We start from the raw sequence: 11,910 nt of genomic DNA, 5'->3' as shown, positions 1-11,910 counted from the left end.
TTTTCACGTTACGCCAGTAAAGCTCAAATTTTCAAATATTAAGTCTGATTATTATTTGTATTAATAAGGGGCGCATTGTGTAGTGCAGGTGCCGACTACTTTTAAAGTTTCTGATAATTTATTGTTTATAGTGTATTTTTAATATTCGACACTTAAATCACTTAAAGAGTTTTGATGCCAACAAATCGACTAACTGTAATCTGAGTTATACGTGTTGATGTATTTTAACTACAGTTGCTATATATTCATTCAACTGTACATGAAGCAGATAAGTTGTAGTCGTCTTTGTTTTTCTACAGTACATATACATACAATTTTCTATGCTAATTAATTTAAATTGAGATCCCAAAGCCGATCACCTATTTAAAATATTTTGCATGTACATCAATGAGACAAAATTATGAATTCCTCTCTTCAGTAGTATATACTAAAGTCATATCAATGGAGCCGTCAACATCCATTATTCACACAGCCTTGATTAGAGGAGTTTGACACCTTGCGACTGCTTCGCGTTTTGACTCGAGTCCCTTCCCCTTTCGACTCGATCTGCTCGGTGCTCGACTCGCCCGACTGAACCCAATGACTTGATGAATCAAATGAACGAATCGCGCGGGGATCGATTCATCCGATTCACCGAAGTTTCTCGCGGCCAAAACCAGAAAGACAAGTGCGGCCCGACCGCCGACCGCACAGCCCCGATATCCTTGTTGTCACCGACAGCGACTCGCAGGCGGGCCCGGCTCTTGAGGACGGTGAGTGGTTCGTGTGTAACGGACCGGTCAGCCACTGAGGCGTGAGCGCAGTAAGGGGGCTGGTGGGTGTGGGGGGGGCTTTGTAGCCAGGCTGGCCAGACGGACATCAGACATCCTCTGCCGAAGTAGTTAAAGCAAGACGCAGCTGATAAAATGTTCTAGCGCAGCAAGTGCCTGAGTACAATTACTAAGTCTCTATCGATCATCTGACGTGATCAGAATCGATAACCCCCCGATCTTCGCAGAAAAACCGATACTGTCCTTTCTAACCAAGCTCGACAAAACCCGCGATTCGAGACTCCCTAATAAATCCCTTGTTTTATAATTCAGCTGTAGATTTTTTTTTTCACGGTAATCTTCAGGATAAGAGTGCGTTATATGGATAAGTTTCTTGGCGAACTACTCCCTTGGGTATGACCCCCGGGATATCTCCCCATTGACTGCAGTGCAAGCGTCCTAACTCGTCGTTGTCCGTTTACACGAAAAAGACCAATCTGGCGGCCCCATAACTACAGCTTTCGTGTTATAAAACTAAATTCAGAGCTCTTCGCTGAGAGGTGTCATTACTCTGTTCAGAAGTCGGAGGAGAACTTGATCTTTTACGCTTGCCTTGTCAGATTGTTTCTCTGTTGCACGTTTTGTCCCCCCCCGTAGGGGTGTAACAGACAAGGGAGATGAGGTTTGGAATCTCAAAGCGATGTCGCTTTTCAAATTACTTTCGTAAACCAACACACAGGGAATGATGCGGTTACGCCGCCCAGCCACCGGGCTGCTTTTGAGAGCGGACAGGATATGACGTCTGGCAGCAAGCGGAAAGGCTTTAACTCTTTAACTCCCCGCCTCCCCGAGCAGCGGGGCTGATTCCACCGGCCCCCTGAGCTATCGCGGGGTCTCACTGGCTCTATTGCTTTTCAGTGCGATGGAGCCTCTGAGCTCAGTGCTTCTAATCCACCTTTTAATCGATTCTTGCGCCCAGTCCAGGGTTTCAGAGTTCAGTTTGTTTGCCATACGCACAAGTGCCATGAAGTGAAATGCTTATTTGTATGTGTGCTGCAATAGGAAGGCATTAAGGAAACGCCAACTGAAACGGAGAACAGCAGCAAACAAAGTAAACAACGTTAAATAACATTCAAACACAACTCGGCACAAGCTGTGTCAAGAAAAAAAAAACATCAGTGTGAGTCAGTGGTACTAAGCTTGTGGGAAGAAGCTGTCTCTGAATGATGGGGTTCGTGCCTTTATGCTCCTGTAGTGCTTACCAGAGGGCAGGGGAGACAAAATTGAGGAAACCAGGACGATTGTTATCCTTGGCAGTAACCCCAGCCGTCCCGAGACAGCGAGTTCTTTCAAAATGTTCATCTTCAGTCATACAACTTCAGGAAGCAGAACACAGAGCGATCTCTGTGGAAGAGCTTTTGAACAGGAGACCCTCTGCCTGTGAGCGGGCACGTTTCTGATGGGCGTGGCCATCCATGTGTCATGTTACACGCACACACTCGCACCAGGGCCATGTTTCCCTGAAGCTAGTTATTCTACCAGCATGTCTCTGGACTGTGGGAGGGAACCCACACACATGAGGAGAACACGCAAACTCCACACAGACAGCACTCCAGGTCTGGAATTGAACCCAGGGCCCCAGTGCTGCACCACCAGGGTGCCCCTGACCGTGTGCCACATGTTTCCTTAAGGAGCATTTTATTTTCTCTGTGCACAGGTCCTGTTAGTAACATTTCGCATCTGAATAAGATAAGATCAGATCACTTTATTGGTCATATACATGCATTAGGAATTTGTCTTTTCTCAGACCCCAACTTGCTCTCCATGAGACACACAGACAGGGAGAGAAGCTGGGGGTCAGAGCGCAGGGTCAGCCATTTATACAGCACCCCTGGAGCAGCTGGGGTTAAGGGCCTCGCTCAGGGGCCCAGCAGGGTAGGTTTCCTCTGCCGGCCGCGGGATTCGAACCAGCAACCTTCCAGCCACAGGCACAGATCCTTAGCCGCAGTGCCACTGCTCTGCCCGAATAAGGAATAAGGGCAGTACTGGACTGGAGAAACTGGTAGAGCTGATGCCTTTTACAACCTTTAAAACTGTGAAAGAGAACATGGCTGGGTTGCACTCCTGAAGACACAAGTATCCCCCAGGTCTGGGCTGAAAACTGCTATCAAACAGAAAAACTTGGGGTCCCTCTTTCCTGATCCTGGAGGGCTGTTGTGTCCATGACCTCCAGTCTGGCTGAGCTCATAAAGACCTGATCCAGCTCATTCCTGGATTAATTAGACCAGCTGAACAGCTTCTCCTGCTGCAGACACACTGACCAGCCCTCCAGGACCAGGACTGGACAGCCCTGCTGCAGACACACTGACCGGCCCTCCAGGACCAGGACTGGACAGCCCTGCTTCAGACACACTGACTGACCCCTCCAGGACCAGGACTGGACAGCCCTGCTTCAGACACACTGACTGACCCCTCCAGGACCAGGACTGGACAGCCCTGCTGCAGACACACTGACTGACCCCTCCAGGACCAGGACTGGACAGCCCTGCTTCAGACACACTCACTGACCCCTCCAGGACCAGGACTGGACAGCCCTGCTGCAGACACACTGACTGACCCCTCCAGCACCAGGACTGGACAGCCCTGCTGCAGACACACTGACTGACCCCTCCAGGACCAGGACTGGACAGCCCTGCTGCAGACACACTGACTGACCCCTCCAGGACCAGGACTGGACAGCCTGGGTGCAGACACACAGACCACTGTGACTGTATTTTGTTGCTGTTTCTCTCTCTGCCTGTGGGCTCCTCACTGGGTGCTACTAGCAGGTGAAATAGTAAACAGCACCTGTGGGTAGTGGTGGACGTTACCCTGCAGGGCTCTAATGAAGGAAGTTCATTGATCTGTGCTGCTGCTGCTGCTGACATGCAGATGGCAGATGGGAGCCTGTCTCTTACTCCTCGTGTGTCTGGGTGCGTGTGTTTCGACAGGTCCACTGAGCGCTGCCTGGCTGCCCCCGGTCAGCCCCGGCCATGACCTCCGAAGAGGGGGAGCCTGGCCATGAAACGCCCCTCTGCAGGGATCCTGGGGCGCCCTGCGTTGCTGCGAGCCCCGATCTCAAGAGGTGAGAGGAGCTGTGTTTGTGTGTGCGAGGCCCTGACTCCCTCCTGTGACAGGCCCGATGGCATGTCAATGCCCCAAATCAGGGGTTCCCAGTCCGGCTCCTGGGGGACCCCCACACCTGCCACTGAGCTGTCTGCCGAAATGAGCCCTTCAGTAATTAAATTAAATTGCAACCAGCCAGCCAGCTGCAGGAAAACAACTCTCATCATGGGAGCAGTGCTTTTCCTGTAACTTTCCTGTAACTGTAACAGTATAGTCTGAACATTGCTTGTGCCGGGTGGGGTTGCTGTGCTCTGCTTGCTCTCTCTGACACTGTTCAGGGCTGCAGCGCTGTGGGTGTTTTGAAGAGGGCTCGTATGCAGAACTACTTCGTTTGAAGCCGTACGTGTGGCGTGAGAAGAGAGGGGGCTGGCACTCCCCCGGAGCCTGTAACACACTTGGTGGCATCTCTAAGTGTCTTTTGGGCAGCTCAGTGGTGCGCCATCTGTGTGGAGTTTGCATGTTCTCCCCGTGTTTGTGTGGGTTTTCTCCGAGTGCTCTGGTTTCCTCCTGAAAATTGGCCCTGTTGTGAGTGGGTGTCTGTGTGTGTCCTGTGATGGACTGGCGTCCTGCCCAGGGTGTGTGAGAGTGTGTGTCTGTGTGTGTCCTGTGATGGACTGGTGTCCTGTCCAGGGTGTGTGTCTGTGTGTGTCCTGTGATGGACTGGTGTCCTGTCCAGGGTGTGTGAGAGTGTGTGTGTCCTGTGATGGACTGGTGTCCTGTCCAGGGTGTGTGAGAGTGGGTGTCCTGTGATGGACTGGTGTCCTGTCCAGGGTGTGTGAGAGTGGGTGTCTGTGTGTGTCCTGTGATGGACTGGTGTCCTGTCCAGGGTGTGTGAGAGTGGGTGTCCTGTGATGGACTGGTGTCCAGGGTGTATCCTGCCCTGCTCCTGTTGCTTGCTGGGATAGACTCCTGCTCCCCCACTTAGTCCTGCTTAGTCACTGCTGATCGGGCCGGGGGAGGGGAAGTGGGGTCAGTTTCCCGAACATGTGCGAGCCCGGGATCATGCCCTGGTGTTCCGATGCGAATCGGGCGGGCTGGGAGAGTGACGGGTGGCCTGTGTCCGCGTGTGTTGTCTCAGGGTCAAGCTGGAGAGAGACGCGTCCCCGGCCCCCAGCTCCGGCCGCCTGTCTGCAGACTACGACCACTCCGTGGGCCGGCTCGTCGTGGTGAAAGAGGACCCCTTCGCCCCCGATCCGAGGTGAGAAGGATTGGAATTCCCTTTCTGTCGGACACCGTCTCCTGGTAACAGATGCGAGGGATCAGCTTTATTGCACAGTATCCATTCATCTTACAATGAGTGTGTGCTCTAACAAAACATCTCCACTAAAAAAAGTTCTTAAAAGAGTTCTTAAAAAGGTGATTGTGCTTTTTTCAGCCTGTTCCCTGCGCAACTGTTGCTGGATTGGCACAAACAGAGTCCCTCCAGGCCCTGCCTCCTGCTGTCGTCCTTGCCTTTCTCCCTGTCCCGGCTCTGGAACTGCGGAGCAGGAGCTCAGAGCACAGGGATTTCCTCTTTAATCCCTGTACAGTCCCACAGTCCCCTCCAGCGCTCCCTCACTGTGGAGAAGCCTCACCTGGCGACGTCGCTCTGAGGTCCGCCAGGATCCTCTCCTCCAGCTCCCTCGCTCCCCACTCTGTGTCGTGCCGGATGAGAGTGTACCTCGTCTTCCACAGTCCGTGTTCTATCAGGAGCAGGAGCTGTGTCCCCTTGTCCAGTGTGGTCAGTGCCAGCCCCAGCAGGACGCACTGGTAACTGAGCACCACTCCCCATCCCAGGAGCTGCATAGTGCTTCCGTTCTATCCCACACTGCTTAGGTGAAGGGGCAGCTCTGTTTCCTTTTAGTCATGTCTTATTTTACTGGGGGAGGCGACAGACTCTGATTTCATTGACGTGTTCAGTGACCCAGGACGCCGTTGGTCAAGGGGAGGTGCCCCGGGGCTGGAGGGTTGTTAGTGTGGTGCTCATTGGTAAGCAGGGTGACAAAACCGTGACCCAGGAAACTGAAGGAGGGCAGATGTTTCTGTGCATGAGCAAAATAATCAGACTGCTTTTCTAACCTCAGGTGCGCATTGGCAAAAGGAATCCTGGGTTGTTTTTTGTCTGTTAAATAACATAAAGGCAAGGTGTGAACTTGGGGCCAGCCTGGGAGAGTTACCTATGGTGGCGACACGAAAGAAGATGCCAAGAATAAAACATTTTACAGTTTGCTACATGAGGCCTTTTCTCCTCAAGTTCACCCAGCAGTCTGTATACAAGTGTTCTGAAATGTTCCGGCTCTTAAGAAACTCTGGTGCGCCTCTCTCGTCAGAGAGGGTACCTCCCAGTGCCGAATAAATGATCTTTTTTCACTACTTCAGCTACTGTCTGGTTATTTCTGCTCCTGGAGAGGAACGTTTTTTCTTTCCCAAGCCTTCATAATTATCACACCTAATCACAATAACATAATCTAACATAAATAATATGAGTTATGTTACTTTTGAGGTTAGGGCATCAATTGTTCGAACTACATTAGAGGACTGCCTGTGTGTTCTTTTCTGTGAAATAAAATTCCTTTTTTTTATGTGGCAATTTGGATTTCCACGGGCAGCAAGGTGGCAGTTAACGTGTCCGTTCGGGCCTCGAAGCGCTGAGGCCCTGGTTTGCTGTCTGTGTGGAGTCTGCATGTTCTTCCTGCGTTGGCGTGGGTTTCCTCCCCGCAGTCCACGGACATGTTGGGAGCTTCATTGGCTTCTGGGAAGACTGGCCCCCGGTGTGAGTGAGTGTGTGCCGGTGTTTGTGTCTGGCTGCTGTGCCTCCCATCCAGGACGTATCCCCTGCCTTATGCCCATTGCATGCTGGGATAGGCCCTGGCCGCCCTCTCGTGGAGGATGCTGGGGGAAACGGGATGGATGTGTCTGCCCGTTCAAACCCTAACCCTAACGAGTCACTTCCCTTCAGTGTGTCAGCAGGGAACCAGAAACACTCCCGGGTCTGGGAGGTGTTCACCCTGTTTGCCAACAACAAGCTGATGTGCTCGCTGTGTGGGACCGTGCTGTCCTACCACAAGAACACTTCCGGGATGGTCCGGCACCTGCGCGTCAAGCACGCCGAGCAGTACGACGCGGCGCCGGATGGCGACGGAGCCGCGCGCCCGGCGCCCGGCGATCCAGGTGAACCGCGCCGTGAGGTTCTGAGAGTTCGGAGTTCGGTTGATTGTCAGACACACAAGTGCAAGGAACTGCTTATTATAACGGCTCCTATAACAGAGACATTAAAGGAATCGCCAAAAAACATAAACTCATAACAGCAGCAGCAACAACAATAAGTTAATTAACGTTAAAGGAAAGTCAGAGAAGCAGTGTGGGGAAAAAACACATCAGTGTGCGCCAGTGGTCGGGGTGGAGTTCAGTAATCTGACAGCTTGCAGGACGAATCGGTCTCTGAATCCGGAGGTTCCTGCCTTTATACTCCTGTCACGCCCACCAGAGGGAAGGGGGCAGAACAGTGAGGAACCAGGCTGACTGGTGTCCTTAGCCATACTGCCAGCCCTCCTGAGACAGCGAGTTGTAGAAATGTCTGAAACAGAGGGGAGCTGTACTGCAGCGAGGGGCCGGGCCGACCCGATCACCCCCTGGAACAGCCTTCCGCTCAGACGACGAGCTGCTGTCCAACCACACTGTGATCCCACACGGGAGCACACTCTCCATAGCGCACCTGTAAGATGTGGCGAGGGCGGTTGAAGACTGCTCTGAGCACTCCTCCAGGCTGCAGTGCCCTCGGCCCTGCGGACAATACCAGCAGCTGTGCACGCCCTGAGACTGCCTCTCACAACAGGCTTGTTTTTTTTAAAGGGGTTCGTTAAAAATACCGCTTCAGTAGGCCTTTCATATTTGGTGCAAGATGTCCTAAAAAGAATTATTGTGCTTTCCTCTAGGGCAGGGAGCAGTGGTCACCCGGCCGGGGAATATCGTATATTATTCAGGACAAAAAACGTGCACCCTTCCCTCCAGGAAGTCCCATTGATTTTTGGAACATTCAGAATTTTTGCTGCTGATAATTTTCCTAAATTTCTTGCCTTTTTTTTTAAATTTTTTTTTTTTTTTCCCTGAATACTCTTCAGGGGCGGAGTGGTGTTTAATTGCCTCACAGCCCTTGGGTCCTGTTCGACTGGGGATCTGGGGGCACGCTCTGTGGGGAGTTTGCATGTTCTCCTCGGGTCTGGAGGGGGGAGGTTGATCTCGGAGTACTGGGGCTTCCTCTCACAGCCCAGAGACGAGTCCCCTGTCTGTATGAATCCCCCCCCCCCCCCCATTAAGACCCGTGTTTTCCGATTACGGCTTCTGAGCGTTGATTTCCTGTGTGCAGCCAGGGCGGCGAGGAAGAGGACGCTGGACGAGGCGCTGCTGGACGTCATCACCAGGGACTGCCAGCCCTTCTCCCTCGTGGAGGACGAAGGCTTCAGGAACTTCGTGACGCTACTGGATCCCCGGTACGCCCTCCCCAGCAGGAAGACCCTCAAGAGCATGGCAGCCGGCCGGTACGCCCTGCACAGGGACCGGGTCATGGCGGAGGTGCGGGCGGCCCAACACGTCAGCCTGACCACGGACATGTGGGCGTCCGCCCGCGAGGACGCCTACCTCGCGGTGACGGGCCACTTTGTCTCCGAGGATGCCCGGCTCGCCACCTATTTATTGGACATCCTCCATTTCCCCAGCCCCCCGACGTCTGCCCACGTCTCGGAGGCCCTGGGCGGCGTGCTGGCTGCCTGGGATCTCCGCGGGAAGGTCACCGCCGTCGTCACGGGCGACGCCGAGGTGGTGCCGGCGGCGGCGCGGCGCCTGGACCTCCCCCACCTGCCCTGTTTCGCCCGCGCCCTCGACTCGCTGGTGGCCGGCGCCCTGCGGCACGCGCCCGAGCTGGACGCCGTCCGGGCCAAGGCGAGGGCCATCGTGGGCCTCTTCCGGGCCTGTCCCGCCGCCCGGGAGAAGCTGGCCCGGATCCAGGGGCAGCTGGGCGGGCCGCGGCTCAAGCTGCCGAAGGAGGCGGGGGCCAGGTGGGGCAGCACCTACGAGATGCTGCGGGGCCTGCTGGCGCAGAAGGAGGGCGTTGCGGCGGCGCTGGCCGCCCTGCGCGTGGACGTGGGCCCGCTGACGGCCCCCGAGTGCGACCTGGCGGGGCAGTGCCTGGGCGTCCTGGAGCCCTTCCACACGGCGGCCGCCGAGCTGGCCTCGGAGCCCCGCGTCGCCGCCTCCAAGGTCATCCCGCTCACCAAGATGCTGCAGCGCGCCCTGGAGCAGCGGCGCCGGCGCGTCAGCCACCGCGCGGCCGCCGCGCTGCTGGCGGAGCTGGAGGCCGGCGTGCGGAGCCGGGGGGCGGAGGCCGAGAGGGCCCGCCCGCTGGCCGCCAGCACCCTGCTGGACCCCCGCTTCAAGGTCCTGGCCTTCGGGAGCTCCGACAGCGCCCAGGAGGCCGTGCGGCTCCTGGTGGGCGAGTGCTGCTCGCGGGCGGGCGCCCCCCCGCCGGCCCCGGCCCCCCCCGCCGCCGCCGCCGCGGGCCCCAGCATGTGGGAGGAGTTCGACTCCAGGGTGCGGGAGACGCAGAGGGCGCGCGGCAGCGCCGCCGCCGAGGCCACCGTGGAGATGCAGCGCTACGTCGGCGACGCCTACCTCGCCCGCGCGGCCGACCCGCTCGGCTACTGGGCCGCCAACTCCGCCAAGTACCCCGGCCTGGCCCGCCTGGCCCACAAGTACCTCGGCCTGCCGGCGGCGGCCGTGCCGGGCCACCAGGTCTTCTCCAAGTCCGGGGATGTCCTGCGGGCGCGGAGGAGCCGGCTGAGGAGCGGCGCCGTGCAGCAGGTGTTGTTCCTGAACCACAACGCCTCGGGAGGCGGGCTCCTCCGTTAGCCTCGGGGCGCTCGGGGTGCATTCTTCGGCAGAGGGGCAGGCTTTTAAAAACCCACGTTCCGAACTTTTGCTTCCCAGAATTGTCCTACGTTTCTTGCCTTTTTTTTTGCTGTTTCTTTTCCTGGGTACTCTTCAGGGGCGGAGTGGTGTTCAATTCCCCTCTGCTCTTGCGGCCTGTTGATGTGGGACCTGGGGCCACACTCTGTGGGGAGTTTGCACGTTCTCCTCGGGTCTGGGGAGGGTGGGAGTGTGCCTGAAGAGTTACGATTCAAGACTTCGGTATTACACTTGTACATTTCTCTCCTTTTTTATTTATTTACAGTACCACTGTAATTGTTTTTATACTCTTATACTAAGTCCTTTGCTATTTTGTTCAAAGGTTTTATAAAGAATGCTTATTCTGTCCTCAGGGCCTCTGATCATTGGTCTTTGATTTGTGTGTTTTGCCACCTTATTGTCCATCCTCATCCCACCAGGGGAATTCTGTTGTTCCATCCATCCATTTGCTCCTCGCTTCTTCCGGGGCGGGGTCGCAGGGGAGCCGGAGTCTATCCCAGCAAGCCACGGGCTCAAGGCGGGGTACACCCACAGAGACAGACACACACTAGCACACACCAGGGCCAGTTTTCCCAGAAGACAAGTCCCCTCCCAGCCTGTCTTTTGGACTGCGGGAGGGAAACTGGAGCCCCTGGAGAAGGAGACCCCCGTGAACCTGGGGAGAGCATGCAAACTCCACACAAATGGCACTCCAGGAATTGAACCCAGGGCCCCAGCGCTGTGCCACAAAACCACTCGCATCCCATTATGAATTCCCTCCAACCTGTACAGCCAATCTACCGGGGACTGCCTTTAGAATGGAGCACACATCATTCTCCAAGGGAAGGTGAAAGCAGCAGCGGGGAAGGACAGGGGTCCGCAGGCCGGTGCGAGGGGCCGGCGGGGGTCCTGGAGTGAGGGTGAGGTGTGGGAGAGCGCCCCAGGGGCAGAACATGTAGCCCATGTAGACATCGGGCTGTGGCCTGAGGTCACTGACCTGCTCTCCTGACCGGGCTCCAGAGAGGTTTGGAACAGACATCTGCTGTTGTACGTGACGCCACAGAGACAGCTGAAAGGCGGGACAACATCATCAAAAGCAGCCACTGGACCATCAGGAGAATGTGGACTCTCAAACCCCCGTTCATGGTAATAACGGGGCTGGACTCAGACTATAAAAACCTCTGTAAACTGGTGGCAATTCAGGGCACTATGGGAAATGCACCTCGCATGTCTGTGGCCTTCAGTGTTCTCCCGAAGTGGCCATTTTCATTACAATGAAACTCATGTGACTCCTTGCATCCCTACACCCAAACAGTGAGGAAGGTGTGCCGTGTCCTTCCTGTTGATGTTAGCTCGGGAAGACGCGCCAGGCATGCTTGGGAGTGGGGATGAGGAGAGATACCGCCGTCCTCGGGCAGTACATAGCCCAGCAAGCACAGCTTGTCTACTGCATGCAAGCACAAAACTATCAGCAGTGTCCTTTATTAAATACTACTCCTCAATTCCGTTCAATAGCATCGGTCTTATTTCAGAGGAATTCCCCACAAAGAAGTGGTCGAAGTTTCCACCTTCCACTCGGTCTCTCCCAGATGACTGCTTTTCTCACGCAGAACTAATCAGTTTCCTTCCTGTTGCTCTTCTCCACCTCGAGGACCTGCCGGGGACAAGATTATTTAAGTAGACTCTTGTTTCTCTGATGTGTTATGAACTGTGTAAACTTTGTACATAGTGCCCGTTTTCACGTTGGCGAATGTGCTTTGAATAAAAACAGCAACGATGGTTCAGAAAGTTGCAAATTCAAGTCTTTTAAAATACGTGGCTCGACAGACAGGTCGAATCTTCACACGTCCCTTGATTCCTGTGTTTATTTAAGAAGGGAGACAATGCAAAACCTTTTACTTCTTCGGATATTTAAAAAAGGACACCGCTACGAGTTATTACGACGTGCTCCTTAAAGCCTCTGTGTAAGAACATGCAGTTGTTCGCTTTTTAAGGCTTCACTCGCAACTCTTCTGAATCGTGTATGATATTGGAGACAAATGTAATTTTCCTGTTCACACAAACACACAGAAGATAC

General features: G+C 54.8%; 1 protein-coding gene across 5 annotated transcripts; it reads left to right on the top strand.

Moving 5' to 3' along the window:
* Positions 1-19: 19 nt before the first annotated feature.
* LOC148660528 (E3 SUMO-protein ligase ZBED1-like) lies at positions 20-10,202 on the top strand. Of its 5 annotated transcripts, none has more exons than XM_088634345.1 (6): positions 20-752; positions 3,740-3,873; positions 4,993-5,112; positions 6,853-7,064; positions 8,260-8,465; positions 8,609-10,202. In XM_088634345.1, exons 2-6 carry the CDS (start codon positions 3,782-3,784, stop codon positions 10,052-10,054), a joined length of 2,076 nt encoding a protein of 691 aa, XP_088490471.1. In that variant the 5' UTR covers positions 20-752; positions 3,740-3,781; the 3' UTR covers positions 10,055-10,202. The 5 variants fall into 5 exon arrangements, with proteins under 5 accessions (XP_088490471.1, XP_088490475.1, XP_088490474.1 ...); XM_088634349.1 differs by having other exon boundaries at positions 8,260-8,383; positions 8,609-9,928; XM_088634348.1 differs by having other exon boundaries at positions 8,260-8,431; positions 8,609-9,928.
* The last annotated feature ends 1,708 nt before the right edge of the window (positions 10,203-11,910 follow it).

This window comes from Lepisosteus platostomus, chromosome 6 (genome assembly GCF_059453375.1).
Source record: "Lepisosteus platostomus isolate fLepPlt1 chromosome 6, fLepPlt1.hap1, whole genome shotgun sequence".
Classification (NCBI taxonomy): Eukaryota; Metazoa; Chordata; class Actinopteri; order Semionotiformes; family Lepisosteidae; genus Lepisosteus; species Lepisosteus platostomus.
Note: the sequence above shows the minus strand (reverse complement) of the source record. Positions and strands in the feature narration are given on the sequence as shown.